Source organism: Sus scrofa, chromosome 13 (assembly GCF_000003025.6).
Source record: "Sus scrofa isolate TJ Tabasco breed Duroc chromosome 13, Sscrofa11.1, whole genome shotgun sequence".
In the NCBI taxonomy this organism is placed as follows: Eukaryota; Metazoa; Chordata; class Mammalia; order Artiodactyla; family Suidae; genus Sus; species Sus scrofa.
The window spans coordinates 32,381,105-32,401,548 of NC_010455.5; the positions used below are offsets into that span (position 1 = coordinate 32,381,105).

The 20,444-nt window shown below is 56.4% G+C and overlaps 1 protein-coding gene across 3 annotated transcripts; it reads right to left on the reverse strand.

Annotated features, from left to right (window-relative positions):
• CAMKV (CaM kinase like vesicle associated) lies at positions 18-20,376 on the reverse strand. Of its 3 annotated transcripts, none has more exons than XM_003358469.4 (11): positions 11,689-11,878; positions 4,382-4,490; positions 4,140-4,271; positions 3,884-3,958; positions 3,533-3,671; positions 3,269-3,389; positions 3,039-3,114; positions 2,805-2,941; positions 2,548-2,626; positions 2,223-2,310; positions 18-1,923 (listed from the first exon to the last, which is right to left on the reverse strand). In XM_003358469.4, exons 2-11 carry the CDS (start codon positions 4,474-4,476, stop codon positions 1,354-1,356), a joined length of 1,512 nt encoding a protein of 503 aa, XP_003358517.1. In that variant the 5' UTR covers positions 4,477-4,490; positions 11,689-11,878; the 3' UTR covers positions 18-1,353. The 3 variants fall into 3 exon arrangements, 2 of the variants coding, with proteins under 2 accessions (XP_003358517.1, XP_013837162.1); XM_013981708.2 differs by having other exon boundaries at positions 24-1,923; positions 11,682-11,875; XR_002337521.1 differs by having other exon boundaries at positions 24-1,923; positions 3,533-3,958; positions 11,689-20,376.

Below are 20,444 nucleotides of genomic sequence, written 5' to 3' on the forward strand. Positions count from 1 at the left end.
AAGGCAAGAGGGTGGCCAGAGGCTTTGGCAGAATGAAATTTATTTGCCAGGTTCAGCAGGTACACGGCCCACCGACCTTCATACACCAGAGCAGACCCACAGGCATGCAGGGAGAAGGGCAGGACTATCCCCGAGTGCCAAGTGAGGGCCAGGACCAGTGTGGCTGCCTGCCCAGGCCATAGTGGGGTCTGACAAAGGGCACTTGCCAGGAGCCTCCGTCAGGAAACTGGGGAGCTTTATTCCACTCTTTGATTCCAGCAAAAGCAACTCAGCAGGGCTCAGAGGCACTTAGGCCTCACTCTAAGCCTTGACAAAAGGGGAAGTGGGTCACTGACATAGAGAGGGTTCCTTCTATTTTGTTGAACTGAGAGAGCAGAAAATCTGCCCCCAAGAAGGGCAACCCCCCAAATCAGACTGTGGGACACTGCCATGCAGCTGGCCCTCTGGGATGGAGAGGACTGTGGACTGAGCCTGAGGCGGGTCATATGGGAAGAGCCAGGGGCAGCCCTCCTTGTCTGCCCCAGGGTAAGGACTCAGCTAGGCTGGTACACTAGGTGCTAAGCCTGCACTCTGCCCTCCCAGATCTCATTGCCACATCCTAATTGCTCCTCCTTCCCTTTACAGACTCATGAAGCTCAGGGTACAGGGCAACCACTGCAGGACCCAGGAGGGCAGGAAATAGCACATGGGTCTTGGGAGAGACTTCCCAGGGACAAAGATGGAAGTGTCTACCTTTCTACTCATTCTTTTTCACTTTTCAGGAACCCCTCAGCTACCAAGCAGTGCCCCCAGCCATGCAACCAGTCTTGAAGCATACTGCTTTAGATTATTGCATTCTCTGTACCAGCCTGTTTCACGCCTAGAGCAGCCCACACACCACAGGCACATACCTTCATGTGCAGGAGCCTAAGACCGCTGACAGGGCCTCGCTGGAGGACCAGCTCTCAGGGCAAGGCCACCCAATTTAGGGCCTGGGAGAGGATGGGACCTGCAGGGCCTGCCTGGGGGAACTGTGAGGCAAAAAGGAAAAGGGAACAGGAGCAGGGACCTCCTGAGTATCCCTAGAGCAGCATCCCACAAGGAACAGAAACTGATGAAGCTAGCAAAAGACAAAAGCCACAAGGAATCCATGCAGGGGCTGGGGCTGGTCCTGCCTCTGGCCTCCCCACCACTCACACACATACACACAGGAGATGAGACTGCTCTCCTGTGGCCCCCAGACATGCCCTGTGCTGGGAGGCAGGGGCAGGGGGCAGTGAGGGCATCATGCCAGTGATTCTATGTACAGTGCGAAGCCCCTCATCTACTCTCCCACCCTCTTGCCCATCCCCCATCCCCCACCAGCCTGCCCACTCAGCTGGTCTCCCTCCGAGACTCCTGGGCAGAGCCAGCAGCCTCTTTCCCTTTACTAGAGGGTAGAGCCTGGCCTGTTGCGCCCCCTGGGGCTGTGCTGTCCGGCTGGGCCAAAGCCGGCTCAGGAATGGCAGCAGCCTTGGTGGCTGGTGTGGCACTGCTTTGGATGGTGGGCACAGTGCTTTCTTCCATGGCAGGTGTGGCTCTCCCATCAGTGGCTGGAGTAACACTTCTGTCGGTGGCTGGGGTGACACTCCCATCAGTGGCTGGGGTGATGCTCCCATCAGTGGCTGGGGTGATGCTCCCATCAGTGGCTGGGGTGGTACTGCCATCTGTAGCTGGGGTGGCACTACGGTCTGCGGGGGCTACATTATCGCTCTTTGCAGCATCACCCTCTGTGGCTTGGGTGGCACTGCCCCCAACAGCTGGGGCAGGTCCACTTGCAGCAGTGGCCCCACCTGCAGCCCCAGGGGTGGCAGTGTCTGTGGCTGGGGCAGGCTGGGCTGCAGCCGTGCTGGACTGCTCCGGTGCCCTGAGCCGTTTCATGAGGGTGGTCACTCGGACAGCCTTCTGAAAGGAGGACAGTGGAGAGAAGCTCAGAGCAAGGCTTAAGGAGTCTGGATATATTCCTTCGCAAAGGCCAAATCCAGACCCTTTCATGGTGCCCTGGCTGCCCTCTGAGCACCTCAGAGCCAGGGACCCAGTTGCTCAGCATACTTGTTTAAGGTAGTAACAGTGGTTATGTCTATTAACCTGACAGTTGAAGAAAGGCCTTTGTGTGGCTGCAGGGGTGTAATGCAGGCAAGAAACTGTGGTGCCAGAAGGAGCACTTGGCATCAAGCTAGGAAAGGGAGCCATCCAAGCCTTACCTTCCATTTAGCCCTGGCAAAGTTCTTTTCAATCTGGGCACAGACACCATCCTTGATGTTCTTATCAGAAGCAGCATTGCCAGAAATCCTGGAAAGAGTACAAGTGTGTCTGGATCTGGGTGGGTGTGGCCTTCACGGAGACTGTGCCCAGCCCTTCCCTTGTAAGATCCAGGGATTACCAGGCAGAACCTCCAGGCTGGCCTGGGCTCTGGGTCCCACCCCCGCAACCCCAACATGAGGCCCCAAGGATGGAGGCTGCTAGCTGTGAGGAGGACAGAGGTCAGGGGACCCCTGGCCTCTCCTATCCTTCCTCGGCCCTGCTCACCACTCATGGGAGATGGCCTCTTCTGCAGTGATCCGCTGGTCTTGCTCCACCTCCATCAGCCTTGTGACCAGGTCTTTGGCTGGGGACAAAGCCAGGGAGAGGCTAGGCCTGGCTCCCCCCAACTCCCCCAGACCACCATCTCACTGTCTGGAGGTGGTAAATGGGCTTGGGATAGGATCAGAGTCCAGCAGAGCAGGGTGAGAGCAGGTCCCCCACACCAACCCTTCACTCTACCCTCATGTTGGGCACCTCCTCACCTGCCTGCGAAATGTCATCCCAGTATGGAGAGTCAAACTCATAGTCACCAGCCAGGATTTTGCGGAAAAGATTCTTATCATGGTTCTCATAGTCATCTTCCTCCACCTCCTCATAGAAAGGTGGGTTCCCGGAAAGCCTGTGAAGGGACCCAAGTGCAGGGTCACTCAGGAAGGCATGGACGCGGAACCCTTTCCCACCTGGCTGCACGCCTTTTTGCCTGCTCATCCACTCACAGGATGTACATGATGACTCCAATGGCCCAGCAGTCCACAGGGCGTCCATACCGCTGCCGGCCTACCACCTCTGGGGCTGCAAACAGTGTCCATCTACTGGTCAATATTAGGCTTGGCCAGGCCTTGTATCACCCGTACCCACTTCCTGGGATGGGGACTTCCTCCCTCCTACCCAGAGCCACTCCTGGAAGACTATCTCCCACCCTGCCCTGCCCACCCCCCCTGCTTGCCCAGATACTCGGGGGTCCCACAGGGCTCCTTGATGAGGCCATTCTCTAGCTTAGCCAGGTGAAAGTCGCTGATGACGATCTTTGAGTTCTTCAGCCGGTTGTAGTAAACCAGGTTCTCCAGCTGCTCCGACAGGGAATGGCATGTGGGTGGGCATAGGAAGACAGCATGAAACCCTCAGAAACTAGACCATGGTCCCAAGGCACTGCCCACCCCAGCCTCAGGCTGGCTGCCAAGAGACCCTCTGACCTGATTGCTGGCCTCACCTTGAGGTTCCTATGCACGATCTTGAGTGAGTGCAAGTAGGCCACCGCCTCCAGGACCTGCCGCACCACGTTGCTCGTGTCTCGCTCCGAGTAGTAGCCCTGGTCCAGGATCCAGTCAAACACCTCCCTCCCCGTGGCCCTGAGGGACACCAGCCCCTGAGCCCGGCGTGGGCAGGAGCGGGAGGTGGGGCAGGAGCATGTGGGCAGGCTGCCTACACCAGGCTGGCTGGGCAAGGCACAGGGACCTGGGACCCCAAGGGTCCAGAAGTGGGGCTTTCCCTGGCTGCAGAGGGCAGAGCAGGTAAAGACGTGGGGGAATGAGGAATCCTGGAACCCCAGACCCACACTCACAGCTCCAGGAAGATAAAGTACTCCTTGCGAGTTACAAACACATCCACAAGTTGCAGGATGTTGGGATGCTTCACCCTGGCAGCAGAGAGAAGAGCCAATAGTTAGGGCTGGGGGAACCCCTAAGAGAGGCTCTGGTGGTCCCTGTGGGCCACAGCAGAATAACTGGCCAGAGTCTGGTACTGCTTGAAGCCACTGGCCCTTGAAGCTCTTCCCCACTTCCTCCCCTGCCCGCCGTGCCCTTGGGCCTCGCACTCACATCTTGAGGATGCCTATCTCATTCTTGGCTGCCTTCCGCACCTTGCGGCCATCTCGCTTCTGGAATTTCTTGCAGGTATGGAGCTTGCCTGTTGTCTTGTCCTTGGCCCGGAAGATCTCACAGAACTCCTCACTGCAGCCAGCAGGCACTCCACTCAGCCCTGGCCTCAGCATGGGCTGTAATCTGCTCCCCTTTCTCCAGCCCTTGCCCACCTACCCTTGCCCCAAAGACCCAGCACTCACGTCTTGATGACCTGTCCCAAATCATATCTGTCAGTCACCTCCGATGGCTGGTTATAGTTCTTCTTGTCGCCCAGAGTCACACACCCAAACGGCATTGCCAGGCTCTGAGCTGCAGGCAAGACGGAGTCTGGCTCAGCTGTACCACTTCCCACTTCTCCCCACAACACAGAGACTGCCTTTGGGAAACCCCAATCTGGCTCAGACCAAGCCAGGGGCAGAGTATATTAGCAAGGATTAGAGAGTGGTCAGACTCAGTTCCTATCCCTGCTTTTCTGGCCATACCTCCAGCCTCTCAGCTTGGCTGCCTGAACTACAGCCTCCACTTATGAAAAATATATTAAACTGGCATATCAGGGAATCATTTTGCATTATATATAATCAAAAGAAGATTTATCAAATCATTAAATTTCAGTTATTTCACAGATGAAGGGGGCTGTAATAACTACCCACCCATCAGAGAGTCATTTCCACAAGTTTAAAGATGCAAGTGTGGGCAAAGACATGGAGAACATGAGCACCGTTGGTGGAGGGCAAGTCACTCCTTTGCAAAACAGCTTGAGAAAACGGAAGTCAGATATACCTTATGAACCAGCAAGTGCAGTGCTAAATATATGCACTACAGAAACACATACATTTGTGCAGCAGGACATTCATATGGGAATGCTTAGGGTGGCAATATTCAGAATTGCCCCAAACTGGAACCAGCCCAAATATCCATCAATGGCAGGATGTATTGTGGTAGTCACACAATGGAATATTATTACACAACAATGGAAATGAAGAGCTAGAGCTCTACCCAACCACATAGTCAATCTCACCAACACAGTGTTGGGTGAAAAAAATATCAAATACACATACTGTGATTCTACTGATCAGAGTTCAAGACAGGCATAACCAACCTATACTGTTTAAGGATTCAGATATAGTGGTAAAACGCTAAAGTAACACTAGGAAATAAATGCCATCAGTCTTTCCGAGAGAAACAAAGAGGTTGTAACTGAGTGAGGACACATGGAGGGATTCTGGAGGAACTATTTTTGAACTCGAGTGGTGGTTTCACACGTGTTCAACTTTATAATAATTTATTAAAATGTATATACATGTTTTGTGCACATTCCTGAATTTTTATTGTATTGCACAATAAAAATGTTAATAAAAATTATGGCCATCCATACGGAAGAATACTTGATGGCTATTAAAAAGACTAAGATAGATCAGAATGTGCTGCTGTAGGACAGTCTCTGAGAAGTGCCACTAAGTGAAAAAGCAGGGGACAGAATGGCGGGTAAAGGTGCTACTTTGGGTAAACTTTTTAAAGTTTTTTTTTTTTTTTTCTCTTTTTAGGGCCACACCCATGGCATGTGGAGGTTCCCAGGCTAGGGATCAAATTGAAGCTGTAGCCACTGGCCTACACCACAGCCACAGCAATGCTGGATCCTTAACCCACGGAGCAAGGCCAAGGATCGAACTTGCATCCTCACGGATACTAGTCAGATTCTCTTCCACTGAGTCATGACAGAACTCCAATTTTTTAGAGTTTATATACCAGTGTACACTCACAAACTCTTTTCTGGAAGGATACCTAAGAAAATAAGAGTTCTCTTTGGGGCAAAGAATTGGGTGTCAGAGGGGCAGATTTATATCAACTCTTCATTTTCTGTTAAGATTTTTACTGAGATTACTTTTAACAGATTTAATAAATGCTGCACTCAGGCCCAGTGCTTGGGGGATTCCTCAGGGGAAGCACCACCTCTGGGTAGAGAAGCGAGGATAGGCTCTGAGGAGAAAGCAGGATTAGGGCTGGGCCTTAGAGGGAAAGGATTCACCAGGAGGCACGCAGAGGTGCCTCTGGAAAAGCAAGGCAAGGCTGTAGAGTGCCTCACTGCCAGGGACCGCAGGAGACCTGGGCAGTCAGGCCCAGGGGAGGGGCCTCTGGCCAGGGGTGGGTATTCTGGGCACAAGGAGGACTGCACACAGCTGACTGCTCTTAGTTCTAGGCACTCTGGCATGTGGAGCATGGCACCCCACAGGTCTGCCAGCCTAATCCTCACCTGCTGTGGCTCCAGCACCCAAAGGAAAAGGTACTCATAGCCCTGGCTCAGAGGTAAACTTAGGGAGGGGAGCTGGTGACAGTGTCTGGACCTTTCCAGACCTGGCTGAGTCTGCCTCCATAATGCCTGGTCTGTGCGACACCAGGGTACTAACACACTTCATACTGAGGCTGCATTCAAACTGTTCTGCCTCTGCTGCCTGTGCAACCTCCCTCCACACTGATTAGCAAAGGGCCTGGGCTGGGGCCTTGGTCACCTAGATGCCCCCCTACCTAGAGCGATTCACAGCCACAGGGTAGGTGAAGAGGGAGGAAGCTACCACCAGAGGAAGCAGCTTGATCAAAGGGACTCTGCCAGCTGGGATCAAAGGGCAGGACCCACACAAGCCCCCTGGCCAGTCCTGGCTGCTGCTTGATTCTTTCCAGGCAGAGGCTTTCCACTTCCCAGGGCCCCCAGTACTGAAAGTTCTCCCTCAAATTTGCCCTCCACATCATTCCAAATTCCATCATTCCCTCATCCAGGTTCTTTGGGCTCAGGGAACACAAATGCATTTCATCAGCGTGATTCAAGCCAGGGCTTAAGCCATCTTATAAGGCACTGCAGAGGCAAACAAGAGAAGCTTTGAAGATCATCCCCGACTGCGTATCTTTGCCGCCATGGTCACAGCCCTGCTTCTGCATCTACCAGGAAAGGAGCTTGTGGCTAGAATCCCACTCTCACAGCTGAGAGCAGAGGCACGGCCACCCACCACTGCCAGCCACCCACCTCTATGCCCTAACAATCCAGGAAAGGGGGCTTTGCAGCAATCCCCTCAACGACTCTCGTGTGCAGCAATTCCCTTTCCAGGCTGCAACCCAGGGGCCGTGTACTGGGAAGGAGGGTGCTACCTCAGCCTGCAGGTCCCCCAGGCAGGCTGGGAGGGACCAGTGTCCCAGCTCTGTTGCTCTGCTTACACCATTTCCTCTAGCAGGAATGCCCTTCCCCCAAAGCCTACCATCAGTATCCTATTTGTCACGGCAGAGTTATTTATAACATTAAAAATCCCAGCAACTACCTAAACAGCTAACAACAGGTGACTCGCCAGCTCAACTGTGTCCAAAGGCAGGAAGAATGGGCACTGGCAAGGGCACTGCCCCTCTTGGCCTCCCTGTGAAGCAGCTCTCCATGAGAGCTAGGTGCTGAGACCAGGGCTAAATCCCTCCTTTCACTGTGATTCCTGACATTCTAAGGTTGTTTGTGCCATAGACTGTCTACAACAATCCTGAAGCTCCAGACTCACAACAGCCCTTGGCTGAGATAACTTCCACAACCTCCACCTCCCCCCACCCCACACCAGTAGCTCCCTGCCCAGCTGAGTAGCGTGGGAGGTTTGTATATGCCTGTTCCTGATCTTGGCCCAGCTTTAGGCCGTGCATATGCACTCATACCCACAGAGACCCAGGGCTGGTCTTTGAGAGTCTCTCTCCACCACAGAAATTCTGGTCACTGCTCACTGACATCAGCTTGGAGCCCTGTCCTGAAGCCTCATGTTAAGGGCAGGAAGAGATCTGCCTCCCCGCTATCAGGGCTGCCCTGATCTCAGCCAGTCACTGCCTCTCCTCACCAGTCTAACTGCATTCACTTGCCTCCACCCCCAATCTGGCCCCAGGGCAGAGAGAGGAGAAAGGGGGGCCCTGCTTCCGATTAGCATCCTGGTCCCCTCCACCCCCACATACCCTACCATCTGCTACCCACTGCTGCTGCCCAGGAGGCTGCTGGTATGTGGCACCTGCCTGCGACAAGGGGGACCGTGTCCCCAAAGCTGGGAGGAGTGGCCAAGGGGCAGCTTCAAGAATAGTAGAAGGCCAGGCAGAAAGAGTGTTTGGATTTCTCACCTCCACAGCCTGCACAGCCCAAACTTAAGATCCAATGGTAATGTGCTCTCCTCCCAGTGACACAGGACTAGGCTTGGCCCCAGGTCCACACTGGGACATGGGAGGGCACAGAAGTCCTATAGTTTCCCTAGAGACATGGTTCCTTCCATTTTCTGCAGAGAAACTGACTGGTGTACACAGGGGGCTCCAAAGGGAGCTTAGGGGAAATGCAGAGCCTGGGGAAGCCTCTAAGGGAGACTGATGGCCAAGCATGCCCTAGCTCCTCAGGTCTGACCCCTTAGGCAACACTGAAGGAGCATCTGCCTGTTGATGCCTTGGTCATAAAGGGTCCCCTAGGGGCTCTACTGTAGCCTAAGGCAAGTCTGGCCCAGGAGAAGCCCAAGGGACAGAGGCCAGATCCAGAGTCTCAGGGGTCCCACATAGGAGTCCTGGTCCCTCCTCCACTGGAGTCAGCCTGATTCAGGCTTGACCTTTCGTAACCACAAACAGGAGTTTCCTGCCACCCTTATCCTCTGCCATGCGGCTCCAGACCTCACAGTAAATCTAGGGAGGCCAGGAGGGGTTCAGGAGGCCTCCAGCTGCCTCCCAACAACTGTGGGCAACACCTCCCGATTTAGTGGTAGCTGTGAACACCAGCCTGCAGGCACCCCATCTCATTCCCTGCGCTCCTCTCTTAGGGACCAGGGCTGGATTCCCTGCTATAATAGACAGGCCTAGACCCAATCCCTGTCCAATCTAGGGGCCAAGGCCTCACTGAAGAACGAGCAGAAATAACAGACCTCACTCTCAGGGTCTGGTGTCAGGAGACAGAGTCAAGCTTCTTGCCCACAATCCAACTGCTTTAGATAATTGGGCAGGGGGCTGCCCTGGCTAAGCCTCCAGCTCTACCTAAATCATAGTCCATAGTTCCTGCTGCTGACTCTCCCATCTAATGAGGGAGCATATAGGAGGGGAGCCTCTCAAGTCTCAGGGGTGGGCGTACAATTCGGTGCTGCCTCCAGGAAGTTCAGCCTTCAATATGCAAACAGAGCCAAGGGCCAACCTACCCCTTCCAGGCACCTGGGGTCTCTATCTTTGAGCCCTTGGAGGAAAATTCACTGAGGATCCTGCTTCCCTATGGGTAGCGAAGGGGAAATGCCGGAAAGGCCCCAGAGTAAAGGGTTGCTATGGAGATGGAAGTTTTAAATAAAGAGGAGGGGAGGGGATGATGTTGCTCAAACCCCTTCTCCAAGAATTTCCTTTGACCTAATTCCTTCCCCAAGGGTTCTGTGACCCTGGTCCCCATCAAGGAAGGGGAGGTAGGGAACTGAGAGACTTCAGAAAAGAGAGGGGCAGGGACACAGAGAGACAAAGGCAGAACCTGCTGTGGAAGGGGAGTAAAGAGGCGACAGAGTAAAAAGGACGCAGGCACAAGGACACAGGAGGGGAAGTGGGTAGGAGGGTTTGCAGAGGCCTATGGGTGCCCAGCAGAGCCCTAAAACCTCCATGACCATGTGCTCTGAACACCTGGGCCAGGAGCTGTCCCTGGTGCCTGGACCTTTGAGCTGGAACCCTCCCATATTCCCCTAGACATGCACTGAACTTGGTGTGGGACCGCTGTAACCTGGGGAAGAGGCCAGCTGTGGCGGTCCCCCTCGGTCAGAACAGTTCCTCAGCCCCTCTACCTGTCATCTGGGCAGCTTAGGTAAAGCAGGGCCAACATGTCGAAGGCACAAGCATGGGGGATGGAAATGAAGCTCAGAGACCTGGCTGCTTCCCTTTACAGCCCCTCCTCTCAGCTGACCCAGCTCTGCCTAGGCTCCCCAGCCACCCCCACCCCCATCAGCTGTCCTCTAGAGGCCTTAGGTCCCCAGGGCGTCTCTTGCAGCTCAGCCTAATTCCCTGCCACTGCCGTCCCCCTCCCTGACAGTGGAGTGTGTCTGAGGGCTAGAAACAGCACCCTGAACAACCCAGAAACAGGATAACAACTGCACAGCATCCCTCCCACCCCCCACGCCACCTCAGTTTCCCTGGATGGAGATCACTGACTCTGTGGCCTCTCCCAGGGCAGGGACTGACCACCTGCTGGTGAGTGAGTGGTGGCCAGGATGAGGGCTGGAGAGGAGAGCCAGCAGCTGATATGGGAAAGGCAGCCTATGGCATGTGGGGGCCCACCCCAAACGCTGAAAAGAAAGGGAGAGATCTCTGCTGCACCCCAGGGCCCACCATGACACTGAGAGGGATGAAACCACCAGTTTCGCAGGTGAGGAAACCAGGGCCCAGCAGGTGCGTAATACTGGCAGGAATCAACTGAGGGTGGGGAAGGGCACCAGGTCTTTGCAGGCAGTCCTGGGGGGGCTCAAAGCCTAGGCCTTGGAGGAGGGTAGCAGGTCAGGGGCTGGACTGCTGCAGACTGAGCTTTTGGTAAGGGACAGAGAGCCCTGTTTTCCAGGTGGGAACCTGGTGGAGCAGGCTGTGCCTAGGGTGCGCGGACAAAAGCAGTTTGGCAGAGCTATGGGGGGCTGGGAGAACCTAGGGTCTCTTCTGCCAGACACTACGGACTGGGGAAGACAGAAACTCACTCCTTCATTGTTCACCCTGCTCGCCGGGGGAGGGGGGGGGCTGCTCCCCATTGTGCTGCCACCCTGACCCCCTTCCCCAGTGCTGCTGACTCGCCCCCGCTGGCACAGCAACACACATGCGGGAGGCACACGTGTGAGCACCAAGCCCCGCACCTCCCAGCAGAAACATGTGCGTCCTCCACCCCCACCGCGCAGGGCTGAGGCTGTTCCCTGGACCCCCAGCGGGCCCGGTGCTAAGGCTTTGAAGCTGGATCTCGGCTAGGGGGCTGCAGGTCTCCAGGGGCTTGAGCCTCCACCCCCATCCCGCGGCAGCCCCGCCCAGCCCCCTTCAGGTTGTCGCCCATAAAGAACTCTCCGTTGTCATGGAAATTAGTGACTGCTTAGCGGGAGGGAGGGGGCCCCGGGGGCAGTTGGGAGGGGCTGGAGGCGGCTCTGGGAGTCCAGTGGAACGCCGAGCCCTTGGCCTCTACCCCCATGGGGCACCACGAATGTCGGAGGGTTAATGTTCTCAGAATTAAGAGCTCAGCGAGACGGGGGTGGGATGGGGAACAAGGAGGGGAGATTGGCCTGGACTGAGTCTCAGAGGCTTCCCCTGGGACCCCCGAGCCGTTCGAGGTGATGGGGAACTTTAACCCAACCCCTCACACCGGCCCCTGGATCTGCAGAACCCGCGTGCTCTGCCCCCGCCGGGACCCCAAGCCCTAGCAGCGTCCCCGCGCACTAAGCTACACGAACCTTCGGCCAGAGACCCAATCCCCTAAGATACCACAACGTGCATTCGCCGGGCGCCCCCCTCCTCCCCGACCCTGCTCACCCCGCACCTGCAGCGCTGGTGGGTCAGAGGGAGGAAGCGATCTCGAGTTCAGTGCGGCGCTGAGGGCTCCGGGGGCGACGGGTAGAATCCGCTCGGGCACGCGGGGCAGACGCGGCGCCAGCTGCAGCCACTTCGGCTCGCGAACCTCCAGCATCTCCCGCCGCTCGCCAGCACCGGATTCGCACCCCGGCCCGGGGGCGGGCTAGGGGCGGGGCCTCCATCAGTCGGCTCCGCCCCGACCGTGGAGAAGACTGAGGCAGGAATGAATCCCACTAGAAGGCGGGTTGAGGAGGAGTAGCAGCGGCCAGGCACTCAAAGGCTACCTTGGACTCTGGGACTGAGCAGGCAACAAGGGCCAGAGGGGCCTTCCTATGCCCACTGTAGAGGGTGCGGAGTAGAAAGTATTGGGGAGGGCCTGAGTCCTGGAACCGCCCAGGAGTGTCTTGCGGATAGTAGTCCCCAGGGGACCGGCACTCTGCCCAGCAACCAAAAGCTGACCCAAAGAGGAGAACCCACGTAGAAGAACTAAGTGGGCGGTTGCTAGGACAAGCTCAGTTACAGACTGGCCTGCCCTTAGCTTGTTAACACACAAGCATGTCTGTGTGCAAAATGAGGGTTCCAGACCTTGGTGGCAGAGTCTCCTACCCATCCCACCCTCCTCTCCTACAAAGTCAAGGCCTTTCCCAGGCTGGCCCTGTCTGCTCCCTCCTGTGTGGCACCAAACTTCTCAAGCTTTAAAAGTTATCTACGACATGGTGCACTCTATTTTCTTCCCAGTTTTATCACCCTCAGACACTTCATGAGCAGCATCACCATTAGTGGCCTGGGCTGGGATATGAGGATACAGGAGAACTATAACACCAAGGTGCCCCACCAAACCTGGCATCTGATTGGAGGGAGGCTCAGAATTGCCGGGAAGGGGCTCTGAAGGAAGTCCTTGCCATTTCTCTGTCCCTTGTCAGGGATACGCACAGACCCTTGCCTCACCCCACTCACAAGCCTTGAAGCCAGTATCTGAAAGCCATGCTTACATTCCTCTGTGCCTGGAGTTGGGCTGCACCCCATCTGAAACTTCTCAGTGAGCCTGATGACCCTATCCTGTGTGGTTCATCTCCATGGCCCTGTTGAGGGAGTCTCCCCTGCATGGCTCCCCATAGCTGTTGACAGCAGTGACTGCCCAAGTGATGAAGTGGGGCTGGGACTGGGGCTGGAATTCTAGCCTGGGAAATGACTACTCAAACAGGATCACTCAATATCTTTCTCCAGATGAGGTGTTAAGGAACCCTTCCCTGGCTTGGTCACTTTTCTAGGCAAGGTGGGTACCAGCTCTTGGCTCCCTGGCTCTGGGTGGTCTCAATCACAGCACCCACTCCATCACTGGGTAGGAATTCCTGGCAAGCTGGGCATCTGCAGGGCAGAGCCTGTGTCTCATCTCATTGTGCTCATTCCATGTCTGCAGAATGAATAAATGGCCTGGCATTCAGTCCTTCCTGTTGTTTGCCTACTATCATTGAAATAATGACTCTTGGAGTTGTATGGTACAGCTGAGCCATGGCTTGCTGACCCCACACGTCACACACATTTTGTGACTTTCCTAAAGGTCACGGTTATCCAGGCACAGAGAAGCTGTGCCAAAGAAAAGCTGGAATGTGGGGGATTCAGAGGCAGGGGAAGAGGTGGCTCGCTAGAGCCCTGCCTGCTGCTGGCAGTGCTCCACCTCTTCTTGGTCCCGTGCATATTCCATGTGCCTGTGGGTGAGAGCACGTGGCAGGGTGAATGTGCACATGTGTGAATATGTCTGTGTGTGTGTGCTCTTATGCCAAAGGAGATGGCAACAGCACTGTGTGCAGTGGTGCCCAGGGGCGCATGTGTTTGCATTCTGTGTGCACCGGGGCATGCTTGCTCGTGTGTGCACGTGGATGCTGTAGCTAGCTAGTCCCTAGAGCTACTGGTCCCCTTCCTGCCTGACACAGGCTTCAGGACAGTGGAGGCTGACTCAGGGTGTGAAAGTAGCCCCAATGCGTCTTGGCTCAGGGGCTACGATGACCCTATATCACTGGCCATCTCTAGTCTCTCCACTTAGGGCAGCCCCTCACTCTCAGGTGTGTGTGTGGCAGGGGGACAGGGTAACCAGATCTCTGCTCTTGGTAGAGGGGGCAACCAAATGATTGGAACCCAGGACTGGGACAGGGGCATGGCTTGTCCCTCAGCTCCCAGACAGAGGGGTACAGGCAGGGTAGGGGTTCTTGACTTCAACCCCAGCTGCCCTCTGGGTAGGGAGTAGCAATACCAGCTGTATGCCTCCTCTCGAAATTCCAGGCCATGGACTGGGCTGATATGGACCCTTATTCCTACCCTCACTATTCAGAGCCAGACAAGGTTGGGATCCTGGTTTTTCACCACCACCTGGCCAGAGGGACAGTGGGAAGCTCTTTAACACAGGACTTTGGAATAAGAGCAGGGGCAATTGGCATTGGCATTGCCCCATAGCCTCTATGAGGATCTCCTGAGGAGGCCTGTACCCTGGCACCCTGTGGGCAGGGGCTGCCCAGATTGCGAGGCTGAAGAGGAGCAGGGAGTCCAAAGTTGATAGTTCTGACCCCCACCAGAGTCGGATAGTCAGAAAGGATAAAGTGTGAGCCTCCATATCCAGAGACTGCAAAGCAGGCCAGAGCCTCAGTCCCCAACTCAGGTTGTACCTCTCACCCAGGATCTGGGACTTATCTGCCCCCTTGCCTTGATGTCCTACCCCAGGGCACCAAAGGCCAGCATTCCTATACCTTCATATTCTGACCAGCTGACGAAAGCCTGTGCCAACCCATCATAGAGCTCCAGCCAAGGCTCAGACTTTAGGCCGTACTTACATTACCAGGCCACCTCCCCCAAGAGAAGCCCTGACTCTGACAGGGACCCTCCCTTGGGGGCAACAAATGTTCCAGGCCCCCTGCCATCTGTGGAACTGTTGGCCTGTTGTCAGTGTCGCTGGCCTCAGCCATCTGTATAGGGCCCAACATGGGGGAGGGCAAGCAGTCTTTTCCTCTGGAGCTAGGGGAGGGGGCTGTCCCCTCCCCCCTTCATGACTCACTCCAGGCTGTGTGGGTTATTACATTATGTTTGAAATTGCCATGGCAACCAGCTGGCAATCAAGGGTAATTGAGCTTGTCGCCAAAGCAACAGGGCAAAACCCACAGCAGCCACACTCTGTGTTTGCCCTTGGGGTACAGTAAAGGTCAGGCTAGACCAGGGCCAATGCCAGTCAAGGGGCTCTGGGGCTCTCTGGAAAGGATAGGATTGCCAAGGCCCATGGAATTCCAGTGTGCTGAGGTAGGGTGTGCCTTGGGAGTGCCAAGGGCCCCATCCCTGACCCCTGCCGTTCTCTCCACCATCCTGTGCCTAAAATATGCCAAGGTGGACAAAGGAAGCAGAACCAGAACTTTTATGTGTTCACAGATGGTACTTGTAGATGGCCCATGGGCCCTCCTCCTCATACTCACGGCGGCTGAGCCACAGGCTCTGGAAGGAGTTCCGGGACGCCATGATGGAGCCTCCGAGCCAAGCAGCAACAGCACGGTGCGGAGAGCCCAGCACAGTGGCCCCAGGGCCCAGCTCCTGTCTCAGTCGCTCAGGAAAGCCACTCAACAGGGTGCTGCCACCGTCCAGCACCACATTGGCCAGCAGCTGCTCCCGCTGCTTGGCCTCCAGCCGGCTCATACTTAGGAGGGCCAGCTGTGGGAGGCCCGGCTGATTGAGGCCTAGCAGATTGGGCTGGAAAAGGGCCTCGGGGCAGCAGAAGCGCTCAGAGCCTAGCGTGATGACCTGCTTGTCGGGAAGCACAAAGTCCACCCGGGCCTGGGCCTGGGCCCGGGCCATCTCAGCCGTCATGTCCATGGCCACATAGCAGCAGGCCTCTTTAATCTGGTTGACTAGCCCTGCCTTGAGCGGTGAGTGGCCACTTGCCAGCAACAGCTGAGCCAAGTACTCTGTGAGGTCAGCACCGGCCACATCCAGCCGGTAGGTGTCAAGTGGGGCCAGATCCCCTGTGATGATGGGCGCCACATAGGAGGTGCCGTGGCCACTGCCCAGCACCAGCCCAGTTGTTCGTCCATAAGCATAGAGTGCCAGCAGGGCCTGATGCACTGTCTGCATGGCTGGCACGTGGAACCGCTCAAAGAGTATTTCAGCTACCTTTTCTCGGTTTGTTCGCGGTGAGATGGGTGAGTCGGCCACAAGCACAGCCAGTTCCTCAGGCTGCACACCCAGCCTGCAATAAAACAGGTGCTGCCACAGCACCTCCAGTGCATCCCAGTCGGAGACCACTCCTCGATTCAGCACAGAGTAGGAGCCCTCTCGGTTCTCAGGCACCGCATACCTGGGCTGGCCCTGGACTGGGTGCTGCAGCAGCTGGACACGTGAGGGCACCACACTGAGGACATGGTCCTCTCCAGCCAGTCCACATTTGGTGAAGCCTGTGCCTGTATCAATCACCACGGCTGCCATGTCCTGGTAGGGGCACAGTGAGTGGCGGCAGAGCACTGGGGACTGTACCGGTAGAGCATCCACGGTTGGGACCAGCTCATAGCAGGCCCCCTGGAGCAGGCCAAGGTGGGTGACCACTGGCGAGTGTGTAATGTCCTCAGCTGTCAGCTTGAACCGGGGGCCCTGGGGCTCATTGCCCACCATGGCCATGGGCAAGACCTTGCAACCAACACTGGGTGTAGTGAATGTGATCAAGGAAAGCTGCTCCTCCTGCACCCTGGGGGAGCTGCCAGGCTGCCAGGATGCGAGCTGATGTGTGCTGGAGCTTTGAGCAGCACTAGCACCAACCTTTTCTCTGTTTGCATAGACACAAGTCTCTTCAGGGGCCAGGGGCACCTGATGTACTGCCGACCGGGTAGACGGGCCTGAAGCCTCACCTTCCTGGCACAGGGTGGAGGCTTGACCAGGGTCCCTAGCGGTGGGGAGCCCTCTTGAGAAGGTGGGCTCGTTGGGGATGGGATGTTTTTGGGAGAGGGGAGGCTTCCCAGTGAAAGAAAGCTGCCTGGACATAGGGGTCCCAATGAAATGGGGCTGATCAGGAAGAGGGGGCTGCTTGGCAGAGGGGGCTGGCTCAGCTAAGGGTGGCTGTCCAGAAAGGTGGGTCTTCCTGGTGTGGAGACACTGCTCTGTGGAGGGAGGCTGACCGGTTGAAGGGGGCTGTCTGGAGAAGGGATACTGCTCAGCTAGTGGGGGCTGACAAGCAAGGGGGGCCTTCCCAGTGCCTTTGACCTGAGGGTTGTCAGAGTGAGAGCTAATGACCCCTTTCTGAGTGTGGTGGCCTATATCCTCCTGGAGCACAGGTCTGGGCACCTCCTGGATTTTGGCTGATGGTACAGACTCTGGGGCCTGCTCTGAGTTTGCCCACTGCTGTTTCTTGGCCTGGACCATAGAGGTGTCCTGCACCTTGGGGGTCTCCAGCATCCAGATGGTGTGACTAGCCTCATTTTTTTCAGCAACGGGTTGGGACCAGCTAGGATCATGGGCATGGCTCAGTGTCCTCTCTCCAAATTGGAGGGGCATTCCCAGTGGACCAGGCCCAGTGAGCATCCCCATCCTGATAGGTGTCTCAGTACCAGGAGAGCCCCGAGACTCCAAGTTCAGTCTGGCCTCTTTGGGAACGAGGGCCACCTCTCGGTAGCTTCCAGATGAAAGGCTGGAGGGCACAGGACTAGACACCATGGGCGCGGTGGACCAGAAGCTGGAGCGATTGCTGTCAGGAGAGAAGATGGGCATGGGCAACAGCCGGGTGGACAGCATATTTTCAGAGGCATAGAGGGATGGGTGGCTGGGCACGAGGCCCACCAGCACGGCCCGTGAGCCCATGGGGTCATGGCACAGCAGCCCCATCCTGGTGTTGCCTGTGGCCATATCAAACACCAGCACACGGTCTTCCACAGCATCCCGAAGCTGGCAGGTAGGGGCACTGGAGGGGGGTACCTGCATGGCTTCCCTGGGAGACTGTACTGAGGACTGCTTTTGGCTATTTACTTGATAGGCAGACAGCGGCACATTGGAGCAGGTGTTGTTGCAAACATTGAGGGGCTGCTGACCTGGCTGAGAGCCACGGATATTGTGGTCAACCCTCTGGGACTTAGGGGTTCCTGGGGGCTCTGAGCCTGCTTTGGGGCTGCCTGGCCTGGAGGTACAGGCCAGGGGCTTCTCCACTTGGTGTTCAGGCTGCTTGGGTAACACTGGCCTTCTGGCAACCTCAAGCTCCTGGACCTGGGCTGGGAACTCTTCCAGAATGGGTACTGTGGTGGGAGGCTCATCCTGAGAATAGGAGTTCTCTTTGTTCTGGCAGGATGTGACTCCTTTGGAAGACTCTATGTGGATCGGCCATTGGTTGTCACATTTCTTGGCTAAGAGGTCTTGGGACAGGCCCTTGGTGACAGTATTGGTATCAGTCAAGCGGTCAAGGTTGCAGGTGTAAGTTTCAACTGCTGCTGATGTTGGGGTTGTATCCAGAGCTGGAGTATTTGCCTGAGTTGGAGTTGGAGGAGCCTGAGCCGGACATGGGCACTTGCCCTGACCCTGATTTTGGGCTAGAGGTGGAAGAGGACCTTGGGTTGCAGCTGAGCCATCCTCCCCTGAAAGAAAATAGGGTAGCCATCGGCTCTTCCTAATGCCCAACGGGGCTATCTGGTCAGGGCTGCAGGGGCCTTTGCCCCAGCCCACTAGGACCTTAGCTGGAGCCTTGCCCTCCCCCGAAACCTGCACCTGAAGCCGGGAGCAGCAGAGTCCATGCTGGGCCATGTCACTGGTACCATCACCACGCGTGCACACGGGTAGGGTCAGGGTCCTGTTCTCCATGACGAGATGAGTTTGAGCTCCCACGATGGGGCTTGGAAACGGGCTAGTGGAGGAGAGTCTCAGGACATCCTGGGAGGCCCGCTCACAGCCACATTGGGAGCTAACCTCAGCAGCGTCCCGGAGATGCTGGTGATTGGGCTCAGGGGTGTGGGCCTGGGAGGCTGGGCCATATGCCCCATCGGTGATGGCCTCGGTGGACAATGACACCCCCTGCCTCAAGTATACAGATCCTGAGTTTATCCATGTTCCCTGGGATCCTCTAAGGCCACCCCCCAGCTGCTGGCTGCCAGCCAAGGGGTGGCCCTGGGGGCCCGATGGATCAGGGCCCCCCACTTTCTTGGTGACTTCCATAGTCCTGCTCCATGCCCTAGGTGCCCTGCCCCCACTTTGTTGCCATGGCAACTCCACACATCACAGCCCCCAGTGACCTGGGGGAGGGTGAGAGAGTGTGGGAAACCAGGGGCCCCGCCCCCCTAAGGAATGGGGGCCTGCCCAGGGAATCTTGGGACACAGAAAGGCCAAGGCACCCTGGTGAAGTCTGCCAGCCCTAGATTGGCCTCCTCTTTCCTTGCCAGCCAGGTGACCATCTGCCTAGGCCAGCCCTAAAGTGAGGGTAGTGCTCCTGAGATGGGAGCATGTATAAGGCCAAGGGAGAAAGGTAGGCAGGGGCAATGCTGAGGAAACCCCTGGGTTCTCAGTTTACCACAGATGCCAGACTTGGCTCTTTCTCCCCATCGCCCATCTGGCAACTTGAGACTTAAGCCCTGACTCAGGAAGGCAGTCCCAAGTGTGTGACATGAGGCCCTTGTCGGAAGGGCAAAGCCTTTTCACATCTCAGTCCTGAGGAGCAGAAGTGGGTGAGGGGCCCAGGCTCAGGCCCTAACTCCCTTCCCCCATGTTCCCCAGCTCCCGATCCAGGGACACCAGCTCCTTGGCAGTCTTTCTGCTCCAGATGGTTCTCCTCTGCCTGTGCCTCAGAGAGCCCCCTCCCCAGAGCCACATGTCCTTGAGGCCCAGGACCAGTATCCCACAGAGGTGGGGATGGGGACGACATGGGGGGGGTAGGCCTCTGCTCAGAATCCTCAAGTCAGAATGTTCTAGCTCTTGTGACATTGTGCCAACTTCACCTTGGCCAGAAGGAGGGCAGAGCACAGGGTAGAGGGCTAGGTCATGGTAGATGCCAGGTGGCCAAGTAGCAATTACAGGATGAGGCAGAGTAGGGACACAGCGCTTAAAGGGCTGTCCAGGCAGTGGGCACAGGGCTGGTTACACAGTGGGCATATGGTGGTTGCAGGACTGGGTACACAGGTTCATATACAGTGAGGACAAAGCACTGGACTTGGGTAGGAACACAGGAAAGTAAGATATCAGACCAGGTGAGCAGTTCCAACCTTTTCTTAGATGGGCAAGCAGAGGGTCAGGAGCGGCAGGACCTGCCTGGACTACCAGCCCAGGCCCAGATGTGCCCTGCCACAGAAGACAGGCCTCTTTGGGGAACCACCCATTGCCACAGGCCTGGGTCTAGAGGTTCTGATGGGGGGTGGTGGTCAGACCTTCCTCCCTCTCCCAGCTAGGATCTCTGGGCCTCCTCCCTCTGTCCCCCATGGCTAGCCTTTCAGGCCTCAGTCTTTCCACCCAGGAAACAGGTTCATGGCAAATGCAGCTGTAGGCTTGTCCTCTGAAGCAATGTGTTTTCACAGAAGTTAAAAATAGTACTTACAGTTGGCCGTGGGGTGTGAAGTGATGTGACCAGGGACCAAGGCTAGCGCTGCGCTTCATCTGCACCTTCCTGACTCCGCACTGGGCAAAGCCTGACTCAGCCCTGTCTCAGGCCTCCTGGGACCCTCCCCCCTTCTCCAGATGCTGCCTTCCCTTAGGAATGGGGACAGATGTTTCTAGATACTGTTGCTCACCACA

Excerpts from the sequence above, each read along its gene's own strand:
- CAMKV (XM_013981708.2), bottom strand. The coding sequence starts at position 11,835 with ATGCTGGAGGTTCGCGAGCCGAAGTGGCTGCAGCTGGCGCCGCGTCTG. Across the intron at positions 2,627-2,804 it reads GGATGACATTTCGCAGGCAG|CCAAAGACCTGGTCACAAGG; the intron begins GTGAGGAGGTGC and ends CTTTGTCCCCAG. Across the intron at positions 2,311-2,547 it reads GAGGCCATCTCCCATGAGTG|GATTTCTGGCAATGCTGCTT; the intron begins GTGAGCAGGGCC and ends TACTCTTTCCAG.